Below are 24248 nucleotides of genomic sequence, written 5' to 3'. Positions count from 1 at the left end.
CTCCCATATTGAGTATCCATTTAGCGCCTGCGCTAACTGTTAGCGCGCGCCCGCGTGCGCAGACAGATCATGACGTCATTTCAGTGTGCAACGCCCTTTTGGCGCACCTGACCGGATATTCGGTGGCGCCCGGAACCTTTCCGCCTGGCCCTTCTCGGAGTCGGGGGGTGCTATTTAATGGGGACAGCGCTAGTATAAAAGCTGCAGCCACTTGGCCTGTTCATTCTGATCGTTGCTGGAGAGAGTTGGTGAGCTACTGTTGCACAGGATTTATCGGATTTAGCCTTCGAATACTTGGGACCTTCAGCCCTGTCCGGAGCAGTTGGACCGCTAGACATTACAGCGTGTTGCCCGTCTGGCATAGCAATGGGAGCTGCTTTGGAGGGGAACGTCCTCATGGCCGGACACTTTGAAGGGGCACAGAGACGGCGGGAGGGCCGGGATTGGCCAGAAGGAGGAGGGGCAATGGAGGTCGGCCACTCCGAAGATACGCTGCGAGGGTTTTCAGGCAGCAGGTGTCATACCTTACCATGTCAGAGGAGCAGTGTCTGTGAAGGCTCCGATTTGGTAAGGAGGTTGTGACTGAGCTGTGCCACCTGCTTGCTGAGGATCTGCAGCCGCGTCTACGGTGCAGGACCTCTCTGTCGGTGGCCGTCAAAGTGACTGTTGCCCTCAACTTTTACGCCACCAGATCCTTTCAGTCAGCCACTGGGGACATAGCGAATATATCTCAATTTGCAGTGCATTGTTGCATCCGGCAAGTGACAGCTGCCCTCTATAGAAGAAGGCGTCAATTAATCACCTTCCCTCTGACCCTGGAGAAGCAGGCGGAGCGCGCGCAGGGCTTCGCTGCTATTGCGGACTTCCCCATGGTGCAGGGGGCCATTGATTGCACACACGTGGCTTTGCGAGCGCCATTACTGAATCCTGAGGAGTTCCGCAACCGCAAGGGGTTCCACTCCCTCAATGTCCAGCTGGTCTGTGACCACCGCCAGATGATCATGGCAGTCAACGCGCAATTCCCTGGGAGTAGCCATGATGCGTTCATCCTGCGGCAGACCTCCGTTTCTGACCTTTTTGAGGGGCCGGCTCACCCACGAGGCTGGCTTCTTGGTGACAAGGGCTATCCTCTCTGCTCATGGCTCATGACCCCACTCCGTTTGCCCTCCACCCTGGCAGAAGAGCTTTACAATAGCAGCCATCAGGCGACCAGGAACATTGTGGAGCACACTATTGGTGTGCTCAAACAGCGTTTCCGCTGTCTAGACCATTCGGGGGGAGCCCTGCAGTACTCGCCGGAGCAAGTGGGTCGCATCGTCGTCGTCTGCTGCATGCTCCACAACTTGGCCATTCGACGAACCCAGCCAATGCCAGCTGCCCCTCAAGGTCCAGCAGAGCAGGCGGACGAGGAGGAGGAGGAGGAAGAGCAGGCGGACGAGGAGGAGGAGGAGCATGCGGACGAGGAGGAGGAAGATGGGAGGGCTCCTGAAACTGGAAGGGCCGCCCGTCAGAGGCTCATAAGGACTCGGTTCGAGGACCCTCTGACGGAATGATGGGTCTCATTTGTCCTGCGCACTTCTGATCGTTCAAAGCCTATGAAGGCCACCATGAGTGTAAATAGTTATGAGTACCATTGTAAATAAAAAAAAATCTTTATTTTCAAAAAAGTGCTTCCTTCCAGCATAACAACGTCATGTCAACAGACACCATAACTAACAAAATAACAGTTAACTCTCTGGCAAAGCCGCAAAACTAAACAAACCATCACCAACAATCAGAACAGGTGAGGGCGTCCTTGAATTTGGGGAAAGAAACGTCTCAGCACCTCCCTCTACTGCTGGCCCCTTGATGGAGACCGACTTCTCTTTCGCGGTCGGCCCCTTTCCTCCCTGCTGCTCCTCCGTAGTTGAACCCCAGTGGCAGCCTCAAGGATGGGGGATGCCTGGTGACTGTCTGCAAGCGCAGAAACCCGAGGGACGGCCTGGATGACTTCTGGGCTTGGAGGGTGCAGAGGCTGGCTGCTTGATCTGGCCATGGCTGGAAGCAGTGTGCACTGCAGGTGGTGGCAGCTGCACTGCAGACGTTCCAGCGGTGGCATGAGCAATGGTCACCTGTCGAGAGAGGACACCTGCACCATGGTCGGACGACACACTGCCTCTCGGAGGGGCCCGGCTCGGCTCTACCGCCACAAGCGACTGCTCCACTGATTCCTGGCCTCGTGTGGTACTCGAAGGGCCCGGGGTGATCCTAGCTGATGCAGATAGGGTGGCAGCAGTGAGAGTTCGCGTTGCCTCAATCTGGGTCTGGACGAGGCCAGCAAGTGACTGCGTGGCAGCAGTGAGGACCTGTGTGGCAGGTGCCAGTGCTTCAGAGAAGCCCTGGACAGTTCTCTGCATTGCTTCGGACAAGGCCGGAGCAGTCCGTTCCACTGCCTCGGACAAGCCCTGGACAGACCTTTCCAGGGATTGTCCGAAGCTCTGAACAGTCCTTTCCATAGCGGCCTCGAAGCCCTGGACAGTCCTCTCCATTGCTGCCCCAAAGCCCTGGACAGTCCTCTCCATTGCAGCGCCAAAGTCCAGCACACTCTTTGCCAGTGTTTCTATCGACTGAGGCATCCTCCCCACTGCAGCCATAAGCTCAGTGTGCCTGAGCCGGGCCTGGGTGCTCATTTCAGCCAGGCTATGCACCTCCTCTGCACTCTGTGCAGCAGTCATCGCTCCCTGCCTCGCCCTCCGGGGAGCAGGTGCCCGAACTTGCCTACCCCCCTCGCGTTGATGCAGGCCGCTTGTTCCGGCAACTGGCTCCTCATCAGAGCCCCACCCCCTCCCCTCCAGGGAGCTACTATCCCCAGTCTGCAGATGTGTTGGCTCCCCTGCGGCTGGAACGGATGGTGCGGCTTCCTCCTGATCCTCGCCTCCAGAGGCACTGGCACTGGCAGCTTCAGGGCCCGGATCCCGAGCTGGTGATGCAGCATCTGAAAGCAGGGAGGTGGAAGAGTGGCTTTAGCAAAAGGACAGGTTGGCAGCAAGGCATGCCAGATTGCGGCAAGGCTATGACATGGCTCCACAGTGAGAAAGCATGCTGGCGGGGGGACCAAGTGGAAGGAGACAGCTGAAAAAGGTGAGATCCTTACCATCGCTGTCGACAATGGGGTCGGCAGCTGCAGTGGTAACAGGACCACTCAGACGTCCTCCAAGAATCTGGTGCACTCTCTCCTCGAGATCCGTCAGAGTGACCACTTGTGGAGGTCCTCCACCGGTTCGAAGCTGGTCCTTGCGAATCATCGCCAGCTTGGACTGCAGGGGAAAGAAGGGGAAGTTCTGTTACATGATGCCCTGAGTGATCATCTCATGCCCCCCATGGTGCAAGAGCCCTTACATGATGCCCTGAGTGATCATCTCATGCCCCCCATGGTGCAAGAGCCCTTACATGATGCCCTGAGTGATCATCTCATGCCCCCCATGGTGCAAGAGCCCTTACATGACGCCCTGAGTGATCATCTCATGCCCCCCATGGTGCAAGAGCCCTTACACGATGCCCTGAGTGATCATCTCATGCCCCCCATGGTGCAAGAGCCCTTACATGACGCCCTGAGTGATCATCTCATGCCCCCCATGGTGCAAGAGCCCTTACATGAGGCCTTGAGTCAAATGTGCATGTGTGTGCCCAGAAAGGGCCATGGGTGCTTGCTGACACATGGCCATTGGGGCATCGCGCACCCTGTAGCCATGAAGTCAGGTGCAGATGGAGGGAATCAGAAGTTTGCATAAACACCACTCACCCTGACGACACGAGTGAGGTCGTTGAATTTCTTCCTGCACTGAACAGGGCTCCTGGTCGCCATGCTGCTGGAGTTGACCCTCTGACAAACATCCCTCCAAGCTCGGCGGTAGTCCTTTTGATTCGGCCTCCTGCCATTGTCAGGATAGAGAACATCTCGATGGCGCTCCATTGCGGCCACCAAGTGCTCCAGAGCCTCAGTGCTGAAGCGCTCTGCTCTCTGTCTCACCTTCTCCATCTTGACCAAGTTTTTTGCGCCAGAGAAGGGCGTGCGCCGATTCTGAGGCCTACAGGGCGATGAGTGTGGAAGCTGAGGCTGACTGACCCACCCCTTTAAGAGCCGGCCGGTGCCTGGAAGTCTTGTGGTTATCGGTAATTGAGATCACCTGCGCTGCGCCCGTCCGCGCCGATATTGGGTAGCGCCGGAAGTTTTGCGCCTTAGGAGGCCCGTGCAACGTCTGAATTCGCGCCTCAATCACCTTTGGGGGCGATTCAACCCAATATCGCGCCAGGCGGCGATAAGTTGCGTCTGGCTATAAACTTTGCGCAGCACCAGTTCTAACGCCTCAAGCGGGGCTATACCCAATTTCTAGGCCCAACAGTTTTATTTGAAATCACAAGCTTTCGGAGCGCTGCTCCTTCGTCAGGTGAAGTGGAGAGATGCCTATAGACACAGATTATATAGTCAGAGAATAATGCCAGATGATTACAGGTAATCTTTCTAACTGCCATTTATCACACCTCGGCAGAGAGATAATCACAGCAATCAAAGGTGTGAATGGTGTCCCAACAGGTCAGTCTGACTATGGCAGCTAGTGATCCGTGTTTCAGAGCTTGAATAGCAGCTGGAGTCACTGCAGTGGATCCGAGAGGCTGGGAGTTACATGGATAGCACAATTCTGGAGGCGGTCATCCTGCAGCTTAAGAGTATGCAGGCAGAGAGGGAATGGGTGACTGCCAGACAGAAGATGGAGGACCAGGCAGGTAGTGCAGGAGTCCACAGAGTGCATATCACTCTCCAACCAGTATTCTGTTCTGAGTACTGGTGAGGGCAATGGGTCTGCTGGGGAGTGCAGCCAGAGACATGTCCAAGGCACCACTAGTGGCTTAGCTGCACGGGGGGGGGGGGGGGGGGGGGAGGAAAAAGAGTGGAAGAGCAATAGTGGTAGGAGATTCGATAGTTAGGGGAGCAGACAGGTGTTTCTGCGGCTGCAGACATGACTCCAGGATGGTATGTTGCCTCCCTGGTGCCAGGGTCAAGGATGTCACTGATCGGCTGCAGGACACTCTTAGAGGGGAGGGTGAACAGCCAGAGGTCGTTGTCCATATCGGTACCAATGACATAGGCAGAAAGAGGGATGAGGTCCTGCAAGCAGAGTTTAGGGAGCTCGGAGACAGATTAAAAAGCAGGACCTCAAAGTTAGTAATCTCCGGATTACTCCCGGTGCCACGTGCTAGTGAGTACAAGAATAGGAAGATAGAACAGATGAATGCGTGGCTGGAGAGATGGTGCAGGTGGGAGGGCTTTAGATTCCTGAGGCATTGGGACTGTTTCTGTGGAAGGTGGGACCTGTACAAGACGTACGGGTTACAAGTCAACAGAGCCGGGACCAATATTCTCACGGGGAGGTTTGCTAGTGCTGTTGGGGAGGGTTTAAACTTGCTTGGCAGGGGGGTGGGCACCAGCATATAGGAGTAGAAAAGAGGAATAAGGTGCATGAAAGAGTGAGTGTGTTCCATAGTACTGGAGAAGAAAGTAGTACTAGAGGTGGAAATAGTACCATATTAGATAGGAGCAGACTAAGAAAGACTACGAAAAATTCAAAAATGGATTTAGAATGCATTTACATAAACGCACAAAGTGTGGTGAATAAGGTTGGTGAGCTACAAGCACAATTAGCCGTGTGGCAATATGATGCGGCAATAACGGAAACATGGCTTAAAAGCGATGAGGACTGGGCACTTAACATTCAAGGGTACAAGGTGTTCAGAAAAGATAGGGAAGGAAAAAAGGGAGGTCGGGTGGCAGTGCTGATAAAGGAAGACATTGTAATGTTGAAAAGGTAGGATATTCTTGAGGGGACAAGGAGAAAATCCATTTGGTTAGAGTTGAGGAGCAAAAAGGGTATGATCATGCTATTGGGCGGGGGGGGGGGTGGTATTCCACAGGCCTCCAAATAGTGAGAGAGAGGTAGAGGAGCAAATCTGCAGGGAAATAGCAGAGATATGCAAGAGCTACAGTAAATGATCAGCCTGGATTGGCGGGGACTCCTGGACCCAGCCATTAGGGGCCGGCCCCTCAGGACAAGGACAGCTTTCAGTGTTTTGTATGTGGGAAGCGTTTCAGGTGGCCCTGCCTGTTGAAAAAGCATTTCTAGAGGTGGTCACCCTGCAGCTTAAGAGTATGCAGGCAGAGAGGGAATGGGTGACCGCCAGACAGAAGAGGAGGACCAGGTAGGTAGTGCAGGAGTCCCCAGAGTGCATCTCGCTCTCCAACTAGTATTCTGTTCTGAGTACTGGCAATATTGAGGGACATTAATTACCCAAATATCGATTGGGATAATGCTAGGGTAAAGGGAATGGAGGGGGAGGAATTTCTGAAATGTGTTCAGGAGAATTTCCTTGACCAGTATGTTCTTGGCCCAACTAGGAAGGAGGCAGTGCTGGATCTGGTGTTGGGGAATGAGGTGGGCCAGGTCGACCAAGTGTCTGTGGGAGAACACTTGGGTACGAGTGAACATCGTATCATAAGATTTAGATTAGCAATGGAGAGGAGCAAGGAACAATCTAGAGTGGAACTTCTATACTGGAATAGACCTAACTTCAATGGGATGCGAAGGGATCTAGCCAGGGTAAAATGGAGCCAAAGACTGACAGGAAAAACTGTAATGGAACAATGGGTGAACTTTAAGGAGGAGATGTTCCAAGTACAGGCTAGGTACATTCCAACAAGAGGGAAGGGTAAAGGAACCAAAGCAAGGGCTCCTTGGATGATGAGGGAGATAGAGAAGATGATGAAACAAAAAAAGAGGGTGTATGATGCATGTCAGGTGAATTCTTCAAGGGAGAACCAGACCAAATACAATACGTTGAAAGGGTAAGTGAAGATGAAAATAAGATTGGCAAAGAGAGAATATGAGAGTAGAATGGCAGTTAACATAAAAGGGAACCCAAAAATCTTCTACCGGCATGTAAACAGTAGGTAGTAAGAGGTGGGGTGGGGCCTATTAGCGACAAAGAAGGTGTTATATATGCTTAGAGGTGCAGGGCAAGGCTAGAATACTCAATGAGTACTTTGTATCGGTGTTTACTAAGGAGGTAGATGCTGACAAAATATTGGTAGCAGTGGAAAAGGTAGAAGCAATGTAAGGGGTGAAAATTGATAGAGAGGATGTACTAGAAAGGCTGAATATGCTTAGAGTGGATAGGTCACCTGGTCCAGATGAGCTTGCATCCCAGATTGCTAAGGGAATTGGGGGAGGTGATAACGGAAGCGCTTGCCATAATTTTCCAATCTTCCCTAGGTGTGGGGACCCGAGGATTGGAAAGTGGCAAAAGTGACACCATTGTTCAAGAAAGGGTGTAAGGACAATCCTAGTAACTACAGGCCGGTCAGTTTAACATCAGTGGATAAAGTTTTAGAAACAATAATCAAAGAAAAAATTAACGGCCACTTGGAAAAGTTTAAGCTAATTAAGGAGAGCCAACACAAATTTGTAAAAGGCAGATCATGCTTGACTAATCTAATTGAATGTTTTGATGAAGTAGCAGGGAGGATCAATGAAGGGAATGCAATGGATGTTGTCTACATGATTTTAGGAAGGCATTTGACAAAGTACCACATAGAAGGCTGGTTAACAAAATTGAGGCTCGTGTAATAGGTGGGTCAGTGGCAGCTTGGATAAGGAATTGGCTTAAGGACAGAAAACAGTGAGTTGTGGTAAATGGCTGTTTTTCAGACTGGAGGATGGTAGAGAGTGATGTTCCCCAAAGGTCAGTGCTGGGGCCACTGCTTTTATTGATATATATAAATGATCTGGATATTGGAATACAGAGTAGAATTTCTAAATTTGCCGAAGACACCAAATTTGGGGGGGGGTGGCAAACAGTGAGGATGATACTAATCGACTGCAACAGGACATAAAAAGGCTAGCAGAATGGGCAGACAAGTAGCAGATGGAATTTAATACAGAGAAGTGTGAGGTGATTCTTTTTGACAGATGGAACAGGGAGAGGCAATATACACTTAATGGCACAGTTTTAAAGAGTGTGCAGGGACAGAGGGACCTGGGAGTTAATGTGTATAGGTCCCTGAGGGTGGCAGGACATATTGAGAGAGTGGTTAACAAAACATATGGGATCTTGGGCTTCATAAATAGAGGTATTGATTACAAAAGTAGAGAAATTATGCTGAATCTTTATAAAGCACTTGTTAGGCCACAACTGGAGTATTGCATCCAGTTCTGGTCACCACACTTTAGGAAGGATGTGAAGGCCCTTGAGAGGGTGCAGAGGAGATTTACCAGAATGGTTCCGGGGATGTTGGATCTTAGCTACAAGGACAGGTTGGAGAAGCTGGATTTGTTTTCATTAGAACAAAGGAGGTTGAGGGGTGATTTGATAGAGGTGTACAAGATTATGACGTGTTTGGTTAGGGTAGATGGGGAAAGGCTGTTCCCACTAGTTGATGGTACAAGGACTAAGGGACACAGATTTAAGGTTTTGGGCAAGAGATACGGGGGGAATGTGAGGAAAAACTCTTTTACGCAGCGAGTGGTGAGGACCTAGAATTTGCTGCCGACGGAAGTGGTGGAAGTGGAGACACTCAATGTTTTCAAGGGGAGACTGGATAGGCACTTGAGGAAAATAAACTTGCGGGGCTACGGGGATAGAGCGGGGGAATGGGACTGACTGGATTGCTCTACAGAGAGCCGGCGCAGTTTCGATGGGCCGAATGGCCTCCTTCTGTGCCGTTATGACTCTCTATGACTCTATGGACAAAGCAGCAATGTAAAAATCAGTTGTATTGCTTCACAATGCATCTGGAAGTTTGCAGGTTTTGAGTTTTAATGCTCACTTCATAGTGAAAATTATGTCACATATTAGTTAAGCCTATAATGGTAATAACATTTGGATTTGGAACTCTGACAGCATAAGGACTGTAAAATATAGAACTAAGGTTGTCTTCAGTTAAATGGATCATCTCCAGAACATGTGAGTAAATTGGTGTTTTTAGTTGAAAAGCTGTTTATTGCCATGTTAAATTCATATTTTCACACAGTGCTGCAAGCACTAAATATATCCTTAACACCAAAAGTGCAGTTATCCACACAGTGGTAATATTACTAACAGTCTAAATATAAAGCCTGGGGTCATTAACTCCAACAAATGTACTTTAATTTTGTAAAAAACTTTTCAGATCACAAAAATGATGAGATATTTGCAACTGCTAATATCTCACAAAGACATCAAGACTCACAAGTCCCCAGTGGCAAAATATAAGTATCTGCAGTGAGAAATAATGATTCAAGACAGTCTGATCAGTATACACGGCAAGCAGACCGAAACACATCGGCAGATCAAATGCTTAGACTGCCACCTGCTGTACAACATATGTTGCAGTCAATACGACAGCTAAACTTGTCTCTCACCAATAGTAAGCAATTTACTTATTAATGTAGAACTCCAAAGTAAACCAACTTGTACAAAAGGTATGTTTTATGCTTTCATTGAGCCTTGTAGAATGTTATACATGTCATTGTTAAAGTTGCTCATCAGCAACAACCACACTGAAAATGCAAGTTTATTTCGACAACACTACATGAATTGCTCTGTCCTTTGAGTGCATTCTTAGTTTTCCCTTAACTGTTCTAACATTTTGAAAAACTTCTGTTTCTAACTTTGCATCCTTGCAATATACCTGCTACCTCATGTTCTCTCATTTATTTTTAATGTTTGGTCCATTTTCCCCTTTTTCATTTGCTTCTATAAGTTTAATATACATGTAGTTCAGATTGGAAAATGGATATGGTATTAACAGGATTCTGCCGTTGTATAAAAATTACATAATGGTTAATAAATGGCTGAGAAACTTCTGAATAAATGCTAGTGTTATGAACCCAAGACTTTATTCTCTACTGTATTTAAATTAGCATTGCCCAGGTTTCACAATTGATCCCGATTGCAAGAAATTGTTTTCTGGAGAATACGTAGGAGGCCCAAGTATGCCCCCTGTCAATCGCAAAGGCAGACAATATCACACTATTAAACCATTTTATGCAGACTATACCAGTGGTCTGGATTTACATACAAATAAAATAACACACAAAAGCAAATTAAACAGTACAATACTTATACAAGAGAACTGGTATCAGTCAGTAAGAGGCCAACTTACTACTTTGAGAAAGTTTCCTTTTTAATTTCTTGGAATGCAACTGTCCCTTTCAATTAATCAGCTGGATTGTCTCAGTCACTGGTAGATAGGCTGCAGTCTCAAAACATATCCTTCAGGATATAATATTACATAGAGAATACATGAGCTCTCTTTAAAACTCTAGCTATTTGAAACCATATTAATTAAAGATAGACATTTTTTGTTACGGGACTGATTTTTGAATAAGTCAAACTGTATCTTAAATGTACAATTTTGGATAAATTAGTATTTTCAAAATGTAATGTTTCAATACATTTGAATTTGAAATCATTTGAAAACACACTGATCTCTTTTTTTTCAGTACACTCCACCATTGACCAGTGTCCATAACTCATGTTGGACTAAACCTAACAATCTGCAAATAGTAAGCCGTTCTGGACAAACTGTGCCCTCTTTTTCTCCAGATGAAAATAAAAACAATCTTTTAGAAAATGAAAATGATTAGTCAGACGAAGGTACCGATGGTGATTTCTCACTGCACTTGTATTAACGCAAGATTTCTCTTTTAAGATGTGAGTTTAAATCCATCAACAATCTTAATGGAAATTAGTGCAGCAATCGCTCATGAACCCTGCAACTGAAGTTAAGGATGCTGGCGTAGCTGATAGCTCACAGATGCAACGCATGCAAGATAAAAAGATAACCAAAAAAAGAGGGAACTGCTCAACATACATCAACTCCAAGTGTAGACACCCGTCAGTGATACTGTGGTTATCCTCCTGCTCTCTTTATTACCGCTTTCCTGGTATCATAAAGGTAGAACTTGCTCAACATTATGTCCTTTTCCCTACTGTAAAACTGCTACATGAAATAATGCATGTGTTGAGGAAGTAATTCTGTTGATGAATTCTTTGATCTCAGCAAAATCAAAACTCAAAAGAGCCAATGGCACAAGAGAAACAAAACAGCAAAAACAATTCCAAAAAGCAAATGGACTACAATAATGGAGGAAATGAAATGAGAAAAATCAGTTAAGAGTGAAATAAAAAGTATTCAAAACTCAAAAGGAAAAAAGTGATAAGGACATAAAGAAAAACAAGGTGCCAGACAGTCTTGCACTTATGGCCAACACCACCACAAAGCCAATATAAACACTGATTTACTATCATGACATTTGAAAAATTCCTGGTATATCCATTCAAAATATTATTGGCCCAGAAATTCGGGTCTCCACGGGTGAGTACGCACGGGGTACTCACCCGTAAGCCCAATGGAAGTGCCGGTTTCCTGCATGCACGGGAAACCGGCACTTCCGTTCCCCTGAAAGAAGGGGTTCAGAGGTCGAACGCGTGCGCAGGAGAGGCTGCGTGTGCGCATCGAACTTACTTTTTTTTGCAAGTCTCCAGAAGTTAGACATGTAAAAAGCAGTCGCAAGGCCTGCTTTTTACAAGGTAAGTGGTGAATTAATTAAAATTAAAACATTTTTTCCACAGGTTTATTATTTTTAAATAATTTAAAGAAAGGTAAGTTTATTTTTAGCCCCGTTAGAAAATGTAATTAATTTTTTCAAAAATATTGTTTAAAAGTTATTTTATGTAATTTATAGTTATTTTAAAAATGTGATTTTTTTAATTTATTTGAAGATTTAGTGATGTTTTGGGGCTTATAGTATTTATAGGTTTGATGGGTCTTCCTGTGAAACTTATGAATGAAGCATTCCCTGCTACCATTGGCTCTCCATGGCCCAAGTGATCCCAGGGGACGCATCGAACTAACTGCGCCCCTGGGATACGCAAGCACTGTGCACCGGCAGTTGGAGGAGGCCCAGGATCGCAATTCCACGGGGGCCCACAGCTCAACGGCCAGCGCGGGGCTTGCACCCGCGGGAAGCCCCCGACCCGAATTTCTGGGCCATTACTATTGAAGTCTCAATTGTGTCCTTGGCTTTGCCTCACTGTAAAACCTAACACACACCTTCTCATTTAAAAAATGACCACAAGGGTCAATAATGCTTCCACAGACTTCAAAGTTAATGCCAGGCATGCTGAACCTCAGCATTCTGCATCAATTCTAATTCTTATTGCAGTTGTCTTCAGCTGCAGGTAAAAAGGAAAAAAATCTGCAAATTCTGAAGTAAAATAGAAAATACACAAAATACACAGCAGATTCATCGGCACCTGAAATGAGAAAACACAGCTCAACATTTTGGGTGTAAACCCTTCATTAGAACTCAGCAAATGGATTTTCCTTCCTGCTGCTGTGGCAGAGAATCTTGGACAGTGCAGGACTTCCGACCACCCGTTCCCCCACCCCCTTGCTCCCGGTTGTTTTCTCAGGGTCAAGGTAATTATTATAATTTGGTTAGACGACAGGGCCATTGACATCAATGCTGGGTCACCCACCAATGGCAAATAGTTTTAACAAAAAATTTATGTTGACAAAGCACAATTAGTACATACAGATTCTTTTTGCAAATGAATGAGGTGGCCATGAATTGAAGCAATCCTTGGTACTCTTTTATTTACTACATTAATGTATATACTGTTACTTCACAGCAAAGTCAGCATTGGGTCATCAAAATTAGCTCCTGTACTGACATGCAAAGGCATTTACTTCTGTGTTTACTGCTCTTTTATAATGCAGTCTGCAGATGGCATTCCTATTCCTCAACTAAGGAAATTCACTTGCATTCTATCTAAACCATAGTGCAGTTAAAGAGCTAAAGTAATAAATGGAGAATGATTTGAAGTTGCTCACAGCTACTCAGGGAATATTAGATTTTCTCTTTTTTTAGGTATAGAGGCAACAGTCTAATCTTCAAATGTTATTGTAGCAAAAAATTTATTCTAACAATTTAGGCTTATTCATGTACCACCGTGTCTTGTGATTTTGATATAAAGTTGTCTAAATTAAAGCATAACCTTTGAGAAGGGAGGGAGAGGAGGAGAAAGCCCTTAAGGGTAGCTGACATGAGAAATGGGAACATTTACAGTTGAGTTGCTCAATGTCTGGCCATGCTGTACCCAAAGTTCTTTGTTTTCATTTTTTACTTGTTTTTCGTGATGAATCCCCAAATCCATTCTTAAAACTTCTGAAGAAATTAACAAACATGCCTACTTGAGAGACAGAACATTTTTAACAGGAGCTTTTTTTGTATTGTGCCTATTTTACATACAAGTGAAACAACAAAAAATAACAAAAGGAACAAAATGATTGCTAGCTTTTGCTTAAAACTGAATTTTCCACCATTTTTTGATTTTCATTCAGAAAATGTATCATTCATTTTTTCTCCCATTTTTCAACAAGATTCTTAATGAATCCTTCGCGTCTGTCTTCATAGAAGAGAGGGACGATGCGGACATTGTAGTAAAGGAGGAGTGTGAAATGTAACATGAGATAAAAGTAGGGAGAGAGGAAACAGTGAGGGGTTTAGCATCCTTGAAAGTAGATGAATCACCAGGACCAGGTGAAATGTATCTCGTGCTGTCAAGAGAAGCAAGGGAGGAAATAGCAGAGGCTCTGACCATCATTTTCCAATCCTCTCTGGCTACAGGCATAGTGCCGGAGGACTGGAGGACTGCTAATATTGTACCATTGTTTAAAAAGGTAGAACGGGATAGACCGAGTAATTATAGGCCAGTCAGCCTAACCTTGGTGGTGGGAAAATTATTGGAAAAAATTCTGAGGGACCGTATAAATCGTCATTTAGAAAGGATTAATCAAGGACAGTCAGCATGGAGTTGTTAAAGGAAGGTTGTGCCTGAATAACTTGATTGAATTTTTGAGGAGATAACAAGGAGGTTCGATGAGGGTGGCGTGTTTGATGTAGTCTACATGGATTTTAGCAAGGTTTTTGACAAGATCCCACAGGCAGACTGGTCAGAAAAGTAAAAGCCCATGGGATCCAAGGGAAAGTAGCAAGTTGGATCCAAAATTGGCTCAGTGACCGGAAGAAAAGGGTAACAGTCAACAGGTGTTTTTGTGAATTTTTTGAGGAAGTAACATGGAAGACTGGTCAGAAAAGTAAAAGCCCATAGAATCTAAGGAAAAGTGTCAAGTTGGATCGGAAATTGGCTCAGTGGCAGGAAGCAAAGGGTAATAGTTGATGGGTGTTTTTGTGAATGGAAGGCTGTTTCCAGGGAGGTTCCGCAGGGCTCAGTACTAGGCCCCTTGCTTTTTGTGGTACATAGCCAATGATTTAGACTTCAATGTAGGGGGCATAATTAAGAAGTTTGCAGATGATACAAAATTGGCCATGTGGTTGATAGTGAGGAAGAAAACCGTAGACTGCAGGCAGATATCAATGGACCAGTTAGATGGGCAGAAACATGGCAAATGGAATTCAATCTGGAGAAGTGTGAGGTAATGCATTTGGGGAGGGCTAACAAGGCAAGGGAAGGGAATACACAATAAATGGTAGAATACTGAGACGTCTCGAGGAACAGAGCGACCTTGGAGTGCATGTCCACAGATCCCTGAAGTTAGCAGGATAGGTAGATAAGGTGGTTAAGAAGGCATACGGGATACTTTCCTTTATTAGCTGAGGCACAGAATATAAGAGCAGCGAGGTTATGCTACAACTGTATAAAACACTAGTTAGGCCACAGCTAGAGTACTGCGTACAGTTTTGGTCACCACATTACAGGAAAGATCTGATTGCATAGGGTACAGAGGAGATTTACAAGGATGTTGACAGGACTGGAGAATTTTAGCTAGAGGAAAGATTGGATAGGCTGGGGTTGTTTTCTTTGGAACAGAGGCTAAGGAGAGATTTAATTGAAGTGTATAAAATTATGAGGGGCCTAGATAGAGTGGATAAGAAGGACCTATTTCCCTTAGCATAGAGGTCAATAACCAGGGGGCAGAGATTTAAAGTAATTGGTAGAAGGATTAGAGAGGAGTTGAGGAGAATTTTTTTCACCCAGTGGGTGGTGGGGGTCTGGAACTCCCTGTGCCTGAAAAAGTGGTAGAGGCAGAAACCCTCATCGCATTTAAAAAGTACTTGGATATGCACTTGATGTGCCGTAACCTACAAGGCTACAAACCAAGAGCTGAAAAGTGGGATTAGGCTGGATAGCTTTATTTCAGCCTGCACAGAGACGATGGGCCGAATGGTCCCAGATCTCGACACAGTCTTGATCCAGACATCAACGCAAGGGTTGAATGCCTGAAGAGTGGCCAATGGCTGCCGCCAACATTAAAAGAGCATTCAATTGAGCATGACACCAAGGAGCCCGAGCAAGACTGAGGTCAACAGGGAGAAAACCCTCCAGGTATGGAGTCATACCTGACACAAAGGAAGATGGTCATGGTTGTGAGTCAATATTTACAGCTCAGGAGTTGCTCAGAGCAGTGTACGTGGCCCAAACTGTCTTCAACTGCTTCATCAATGACCTTTGCTCTATAAGGTCAGGAATGGGGTTGTTCACAATTGATTTTATGGAGTTCATCTCTATTCGCAACTCCTCCAATAATGAAACAGACCATGCCAGCCTACAGCAGGACCCTAATAGCAGAGACTGATCCTGCAGAGCCTTTTCACTATACACAAGACTCAAATCAGGAGTATGATGGAATAGTCACCACAAACCTCAATATGTGCAGCTGCAATACTGAAGAAGCTCGATGCCATTCAGGACAGAGCAATCCACTTAATAAGCACCCCTGCAACTGGGCTCAATATCCACTCCAGCGCATTGTAGTTGCAGTAGGAATGCTCTACAGAATGCACATCAACAATTCGTCAAGCATACTTTGACCAGCCCTGTGACCTCTACCACCAAGGACAAAAACAGCAAAATTCTGGGAGCGCCATTACCTCCAAGTTTTCCTCCAAGTCACACAGCATCCTGACTTGGATATATATCGTTACTTCATCATCGCTGGGTCAAACTCCTAGAATTTCCTACGTAACACCAACATGAGGGTAGCAACAGCACAATGAATGCAGCGGTTCACAGATAAGGCCCACTACCACTTTCTCAGGGCAACTAGGGATGGGCAATAAATATGATTTTGCCAGCATTGCTCACATTACAGAACAATTAAAAAAAACTTCAAGGAGACTTAGGAAAAATTAAATCTGTAAATGAAGAACTCTACTTGTGCACATTTTAAGAATCCTTGATGCTAACGCTGGAAAGTGGAGAGGAAAGTGTTCCTAACCATGAGACCACTCGACTACAGGAGCACATTTCACCACAACTAGATCAGTAAAGCTCTAATTTGAAAGCCACAAAACAGCAGTTAAAAATTCATACCACCTTACTTGTCATACATAAGATCATGAGCAAAACATTTTAGTAACTGCCCTTTTTCCAATTTGATATCATGATCTTTTGAAATCCAAATGGGGAATGAAACAATATGAAGTAAATATTTAAATTTACAAGTCACATAAGGAGATCATTTTCAACTTACTCTCAGAGCATGAAACCAACGTTTCAGGTCAAGCGCCCCTCAGACACCCCCACCCCTCCCCGATTTTCCTTTCCAGTGATTTAAATCGAAAGGCTAATTGGGCAGTTTCTGTGAGGGGTGCCTGACCTGCAACATCACTTTTACACTCCAGCAGTACGTTGGAAATTACCCTCCATTAACTCTCAATGAGGCAACATTAGATAAAAAGACAATACAAAAATGGCTTACACAATATCTGATTTACCAGGTGAACTATCTACAGAGCTGCAGGTCCTAAAGCCAAGATTATGATGGGAAAAATGTAGATTCAATACATTTCATTTTTACTTTAGTTAATAAACTAAGATTGAACCAACTGAACAATGACTCAACTATGATTAAATAAGTAGGAAAACTACCAATGAATGAATTATCTAATATATTAAACAATCAATTCAAACACAATGTTAACAGTCCATATTAAAAAGTCACACATACCTGTACTGGTGCTAGTAACAAAGGTGCTCGGTGCTGAACTAACTGGAATGTAGCCATTGACTTGTTTCATCCTCTTCAAGTGAGACCTCCCATTATAATGAACCTCAGCTTGTGCTGCCGAGTTCAGCTGAATGTTACACACTTCACACAATGCTAGTCCTATTTTTCTTTTCTCTATGTTCAACTGATAGTCCAAGTATTCACTACTTAGTATCTTCCCATCGTTGTAAGTATAAAGGTCTGCTGAATTCATCATGGCATCTTCAGCAATATGTTCAGGACTCAGCGGTCGCTTCATACCTGCAAAGATTTAAACAAAAGACATTTAGGGAATCAGATCACACAATAAATGTAATTCTTAAATAAAATGTGAAAATGTGGATACTTCAGATTAAAAAAAAATACTAGTATATGGATACATATTTAAGAATGTGTACTGTTAAACACAATGGCCCGGATTTTGTGGTAACAATAATGGTGAGGCTATCAGTGCTCACCATTATTATGGGGTAAATCGGGCAGCAAGTTCTAGCATCTGTACATGCGCAGTTAAATGTGGAAATCAGGGAGTTGCTGTCAGGTAAACCGCTTCTCTCTGTTGCAGTCCTCGCCGCTAGACTTGGCAATGAAATTACTGCAACGGCAAGAACTTGCTGTACTTGTCCACTCATTCCCCACTAAAGACAGTTGAAAAAGTTAGGGCTGGTGCGTTCAGGAGTAAGTGAGTTTTTAAAGGCGTGATAAGTGATAATTATTGCTGAACAATCTTTCTGGGTTAAAATTAGTGTTGCAGATTTTTTTTAAATTAAAATTTAAAAAAAATTTACATAGAAAAATAGGAGCAGGAGTAGGCCATTCAGCCCTTTGAGCCTGCTCCGCCATTCAATATGATCATGGCTGATCCTCTATCTCAATACCATATTCCCGCTCTCTCCCCATACCCCTTGATGCCTTTTGTGTCTAGAAATCTATCTATCGCCTTCTTAAATATATTCAGTGACTTGGCCTCCACAGCCTTCTGTGGTAGAGAATTCCACAGGTTCACTACCCTCTGAGTGAAGAAATTTCTCCTCATCTCAGTCCTAAATGTCCTACCCCATATCCTGAAACTGTGACCCCTTGTTCTAGACCCCCCAGCCAGGGGAAACATCCTCCCTGCATCCAGTCTGTCTAGCCCTGTCAGAATGTTATATGTTTCAATGAGATCCCCTCTCATTCGTCTAAACTCTAGTAAATACAGGCCTAGTCGACCCAATCTCTCCTCATACGACCGTCCTGCCATCCCAGGAATCAGTCTGGTGAACCTTCGCTGCACTCCCTCTATGGCAAGTGTATTCCTTTCTAAGGTAAGGAGACCAAAACTGCACACAGTACTCCAGGTGTGGTCTCACCAAGGCCCTGTATAACTGTAGTAAGACTTTTTACTTTTTCCTGTCTGTCTCTTATCTCTCTCCCTTAATCCCATCTGTATTTCGCTTTCTGTACATCATTTAAATCCAATTTATATTTCCTACTTTATACTTCCTGGTTTGGACTCTGCGGGGGGAAAATTTGGTATCGACCATTTTGGGGCGTTAATATCACCTGGGCGCTTACTTTAGCGTCTGGCGCTAATTAGCGGCGGTGACCGCGAAATTGAGTTTTAGCGCCCCAAGAGAGAAGTGGAGCACTAAATCAAACGCTCCACTTCCTTCTTAAGGCGCTAACCTCGGAGAGTGGGGCAGAGACTTCAGGAGCGCTGCACACTGTGCTGCTGCGTTCAAAAGCTCCTTCCCTCCCTTAAAGGGAAAGTACCTACCTGGACCACCAAGGCAGCCACGATCCCGCGTAATCAGCCCGGCGCTCAAGCAGAGTGTTGGGCTGATCGATCACGGGCAGGAACCCGCAAAAAAAACTAGAACAGGAAAGGTAAGTTTTTTTTTCCCCCACTTACCTTGGCCACCTCGCCTTTAATCATCACCCCCGAAGCAGCCGGCCACCTGACGCACGCCTCATGCAGGGGTCACAAAGCCATTTGCACCCTGTTAGCGCACCCCGGGGACGTTAACGGGAGGCACAAAGGCACCCAATTTCACGCCCTACGTGTCTCAGTGAGGATTCTTCAATCTGATTGGTTGAAGAGCCTCGCTGTTTCTTGCCCTGTTTACAAACATCACAGATCACCTGTAGAGGGCGCTGTGCTGGAACAGACGCCGGATTTGTGGAAAATCTCTGCTGACAAGCCTGTGGAAACTCTGTGGGCAGTTGTCAGCGAGGTGAACGGCAAACACCATTCCTTCGCCACTGAGAGCAAAATCCGGAAGAATGTTCCTCTTACAAGTGAAATGTGCAGTAACCATCAAATGTCTGTTGCATGTAATATTAAACTGGCCAGGGTTTTGCACTCAGCCCAGCACAACAAAAGATCATTCACAATGAAAAATCATACATCATATCAGACAATTTACTAATCAACACTCTCCAGGATGCTCTTAAGCGATAAGGTGCTTTTTAAAGACAACATATAAATCTTTTTTTCTTTTAGTGTGATATGAAAACTTATAAACAAAGAAGGTCCCAGTTTTTCTCTCAGCCTGTGCTGACCAAGGCAGTAGCAAGAATACTGCAAGTGGCCTCAATGTCTCAGACAAAGAAGAAAAATCAATCAGCATCCCACTGCTGAATACAGTGGCCCCTGCTGGGAAGTGCACAGATGTGGATGTCACCTGAAGACAAGGGGTGTGAAATAGGTCTTTGGAGGATCGGCAGCCCATTTTACAACCTGCCCGAGTTTTTTTCATTGAAGTCATTCTTGGTCATTTACAAATACAGATGTGGTCTAGATTACTTCTGAATCATGCATTTCTTTTTCATCATCAGGACATGGTTCCGTTTCATCCAAAAGTTCCACACGAGACCCAACAAGGCAGTGCAACAGTGAGGGGGCTCTTTGAGCTTCTACAAACATCTGTCCCATATGGCCTTTTTCTATCTGTTGTTCATTTAAATATTAACACAGCGTTTCTCACCAACATTATTTGTCATATATAAACCCAAAGTTTATGCAAGTATTTTTTTTTACAAAGATGCTCTTTCTACATAATGGCATTGAAATAATCGTACAGACATGATTTATGTTATGAAGTTTTAGTGCTCGGCAGTGTGCACTGGACATTGCTTTATTGCTAAAAGAAAAAGTAATGTACATACCTTAACTATAAAAATAAAATTATGTTTGTTAGAGTTATTTTTTCTGCTGCACCTTTCAAATAGTGTTGTATCTAAACTGACTAAGTTCCATACAGGCAAAAATGTAATCATGGCAGAAAATTTGTAGATGGAGTTAAAAGTTTTTCCACCCAAATTAACATGAGGTGGATGATTCCAATGAGTGGAAATCTGGACAGCATCCCAATTTCTCACTGGGGTCGCCTTTTTTCTGTTTCCACCTCCATTAGCTCTTCTGTAGTAGCTAACAATAAAACTGCAGAGACACATTTGAAATCACCAGGAAAAGTATTTATTGCTCCTTTGGTAACAATATAACAAATAGCTTTGGAATTATATGTAGAAGTGTAAAAGTGCACATCTTTAAATAATCATCTGGAGCTGGAATGTAAAATAGGTAGTATACCAAGAGTTAACTTGTATCAGCATTTAAATTATTATCCCTTTTATGTGAAAATCTAATTATAGCAACTTTCTGTTGAAAACATATTTCATTGTTTTAACTTCAAACATTTTCCTCACCATGTAGTATGGGAACATAACAGAATGGCTTAGCTGTATACAGAATTAATTTATCTGTTAGTTTGTAATTTTGCCACATTTATTTTCCAATAAACACAGAAAATGGAAAAACATTAAACAGTAAATGTTATGATTTATTAACTTGTTAACATGCAGCACCAAGGATGTCTTTAAGACCACAAGAACTTGCCTGCTATTGTTAATAGAATAAGACATGTTGTAGCTCTTGCTGTCATGCATTGATATCCTTGTCAAATTGTCCAGTTGCACAAATTCACATTTTTTTCCAATAGGGAAGACATTTAAGTAAACTCTGACAAACTGCTGGCAGATGTGTCCGCTTATTGCCTCACTGAGTGCCAGGCAGTGAATCAGAATACTTCTCATTCACTGCAAATGACATTACTCACTTCCTGTTAGTAATACAGCAATGTTTAGAGGTGATTCTACAATCCTGTCGTTTCAGTGGCAATGTGGATCAGAGATAGAATGACAACACTGTCGCCCCGATTCTCCTGCCCATGTTCTCTATAAGCACAGCTCCTCACTGGGAACACAAGATTTCAGTATTGCCCCTTTAATTAAAAGCACAGTAGAACTATTTAAAATGTACGTATTCAACTTCTAATTACATTGTTTTCCATTGATTTTACTTAAGAGCGAGATTAACTTTAGATTTAGCAATTTAAAAAAAAATTTGTTCTGAGATTTGAGCAATGCTGGCAAGGCTGTATTTATTGCCCATCTCGTGTTGTCCTGAGGTGGTGGTGGCAGTCCTTATCCTTGAACTGCTGCAATACTTGTGTCGATGGTGCTCTCACAATGACATTAGGTGGGGAATTCTAGGATATTGACCCAGCAATGACGAAGGAATGGCAGCATATGTCCAAGTCAGGATGCTTTATGCCTTGGAGGGGAATTAGGAGGCGATAGTGCTCCCATAATCTTGCTGCTTTTGTCCTCAGTCACAGTGATCACAGAAGAGAGAGGTGCTTTCGAACTGAGTGCATCCTGTAGATAGTACATACCACAGCCACATTGATAAGATGAGTAGCAAGTATTCAAGCACACTCCTGATTTGAGACTTGTAGAGGGTAGCGACGGTGTGGGGGGACGAGGACGAGGACAAGGAGGAAGAGAAGGAAGATGCGTAAACTAACTATCTGTTGTGAGCTGTGATAATAATTACCTGGCCCTATCTGCCTCGATCATCACTCCATATTGATTTCACCCTCTGGGTCACTCACCTCTGTCCCACGCATCACCTCAGACTTTCATCTAGGGGAATCTAGATAGTAGCAATGAGGATCTTGCGATGGGTGAGCTACAGAGCGCAGGGAGCTAGAGGAGTGGGGAGTGGATGAGGACTTAGTCGTTCCCCAGTGGAGGCTGTGGCGATGGCTTCCCGTGGTTGAAGAGGCAGCAGACTCAGATCTTAAGGGTCCTTCTATGAAAGAAAGGATATTCAATGAACGTCACATCTATCCACAGGCATTAAGATCCCTCTCCCAGGATGTGCAGCAGATAACGGGGTCTCGATGAAGTCCACTGCCCTCATATGTGCTAACAGCAGGGAAACTTTTCCCTTGTTGAAGACATCAGTGGAGTATGTGGTAACTTTACTGTGGGCTGCGACCGTCTCTCCCTCCACCTACCAAAATGACCCAGTACAACTCAGTGCCTCCTCTTCAGAAGGAGGACCTGCTGAACAGGCTTGAGAGCACCCTACATTCCAGCCTTCAGACACTTGAGGCCAACTTGCAGGAGCCACTATCTCAGGGCTTTCAGGATCTGGTGGGAACCATTAGATTTGCCATGCCGCAGATCAGTGGCCACATTGACCCTGGGCCCCAGTAACAAGGGCACGGCTGGAGTTGACCAATTTGAGGATAGCAGCTCATGCCAGCCTCCATTCTAACCCCTCAAAGAACACATAGGAGGCAGGGACAGGTGCCAGGCAGTCACACAGGAGATGTGGTCCAGAGTAGGTGCTTTCCGGGACACAACTGTCCTGAGACGAGGGCCACCTCAGTCCCAAGAGGGTATTATTCCAAACCAGCAGCCAACCACCTCTAACAACACTGTCCTCAGGTGGCGCTTACTAGGATGAGTCATAGGAAAACACATCTAAAAGAACGATATATAGTGCCTTTCACAAGCTCAGGATACCCCAAAGCACTTTTCAGACAATGAAGGACTTTAGGAGTGTAGTTATAACTGTTGTAATGTAGGAAACGCAGCAACCAATTGGCTCACAGCAAGGTCCCACAAACAGCAATGTGATAATGACCAGATAAATATTGGCCAGGACCGCAGGGAGAACTCCCCTGCTCCTCTTCGAAATAGTACCACGGGATCTTTTACGTCTACCTGAGAGGACAGACAGGGCCTCAGTTTAACGTCTTATCCGAAAGACGGCACCTCCAACAGTGCAACCTACCCTCAGTGTGGAATGTGGATGTGGGATTAGTTTTAGATTGCCCTAGCTAAGAATTGGTACAGACAGAAGGGGCTGAACAACCTTATTCTGTGCTGTAAACTTCTTTGGTTCTATACCTTCAGAATGGTCTTCATTTTTGCATATAATTTATCCTCACCTAACAACCGAGTCATCTGATGGGGTATTTTCTACAATATCTATGCTTTCTGTAAAATTTACCAGATTACATGTGTTCCTATAGGAGACGTGACCTAAAACACTTCTTGGTTGAACACACATTGGAATAATTCCATAAAGCAAGATAAATCAGGAATCCTTGCTGTATAACATACCAGATATTGTTGCCCTAGAATCAAGTATTAAAACATTACAATTAAAAGATCAGATATAGAACATAGACCATTCATTAATCACACACCACATTTTAACTTAGAGAATTAAATTACGAGAACAGGTTGCATAAACTTGGCTGTATTCCCTTGGGTATCGGAAATTGAGGGGTGATCTGGTTGAGGTGTTTAAAGTATTAAAAGGATGTGATAGGTTAGATACGGAGAAACTAGTTCCTCTGGTGGGAGAATCCAGAACAAGAGGACATAATCTAAAATTAGAGCTAGACCATTAAGGAGCGAAATCAGGAAGCACCTTTTCCATATAAAGGGTAGTGGAAATCGGGAACGCTCCCCCAAAAGGCTGCATCTGCAAGGACAGTTGGAGCTTAAGGCTGAAATAGATGGATTTTTGTTAGGTAAGGGTATCAAGGGTTATGGAGCAAAGCTGGGGAAACGGAGTTGAGGTGCAGATCAGCCATGATCTAATTGAATGGCACAGCAGGCCTGAGGGGCTGAATGGCCTACTCCTGTTCCCAATGTTGCTATGTTCCTAGCAGTAATAGTCTGCCTAAGCATTATATTGGAGCTTTCTTGTGAACAAAAACATACAATAAGCTCAGGTTTGACTTATCCATCTTTGATCCTAACACCAAAGCTTCTCATACAAGTAATGAAATGCACTTTCACAAGTTTCTTC

At 44.7% G+C, this 24248-nt stretch overlaps 1 protein-coding gene across 11 annotated transcripts in view; it reads right to left on the bottom strand.

Annotated features, from left to right (window-relative positions):
* znf385b (zinc finger protein 385B) overlaps positions 1–24248 on the bottom strand; it is a 588958-nt gene that overhangs the window by 468607 nt on the left and 96103 nt on the right. For 8 of the 11 annotated variants that reach the window (XM_085985989.1, XM_085985988.1, XM_085985990.1 and 5 more), the window contains one exon: positions 17051–17350. In XM_085985989.1, the coding sequence (XP_085842115.1) occupies positions 17051–17348 (298 nt within the window). In that variant the 5' untranslated portion in view covers positions 17349–17350. Of the gene's footprint in view, positions 1–17050; positions 17351–21189; positions 21368–21968; positions 22058–24248 lie in introns of those variants that run through there. The other 3 variants (XM_085985987.1, XM_085985986.1, XM_085985996.1) reach the window with 3 other exon arrangements.

Source organism: Somniosus microcephalus, chromosome 4 (assembly GCF_052327205.1).
Source record: "Somniosus microcephalus isolate GS21.2 chromosome 4, FLI_Smic_1.0, whole genome shotgun sequence".
NCBI classification, from domain to species: Eukaryota; Metazoa; Chordata; class Chondrichthyes; order Squaliformes; family Somniosidae; genus Somniosus; species Somniosus microcephalus.
The sequence above is the reverse complement of the archived record's forward strand: the minus strand, read 5'-3'. Positions and strand labels throughout refer to the sequence as shown.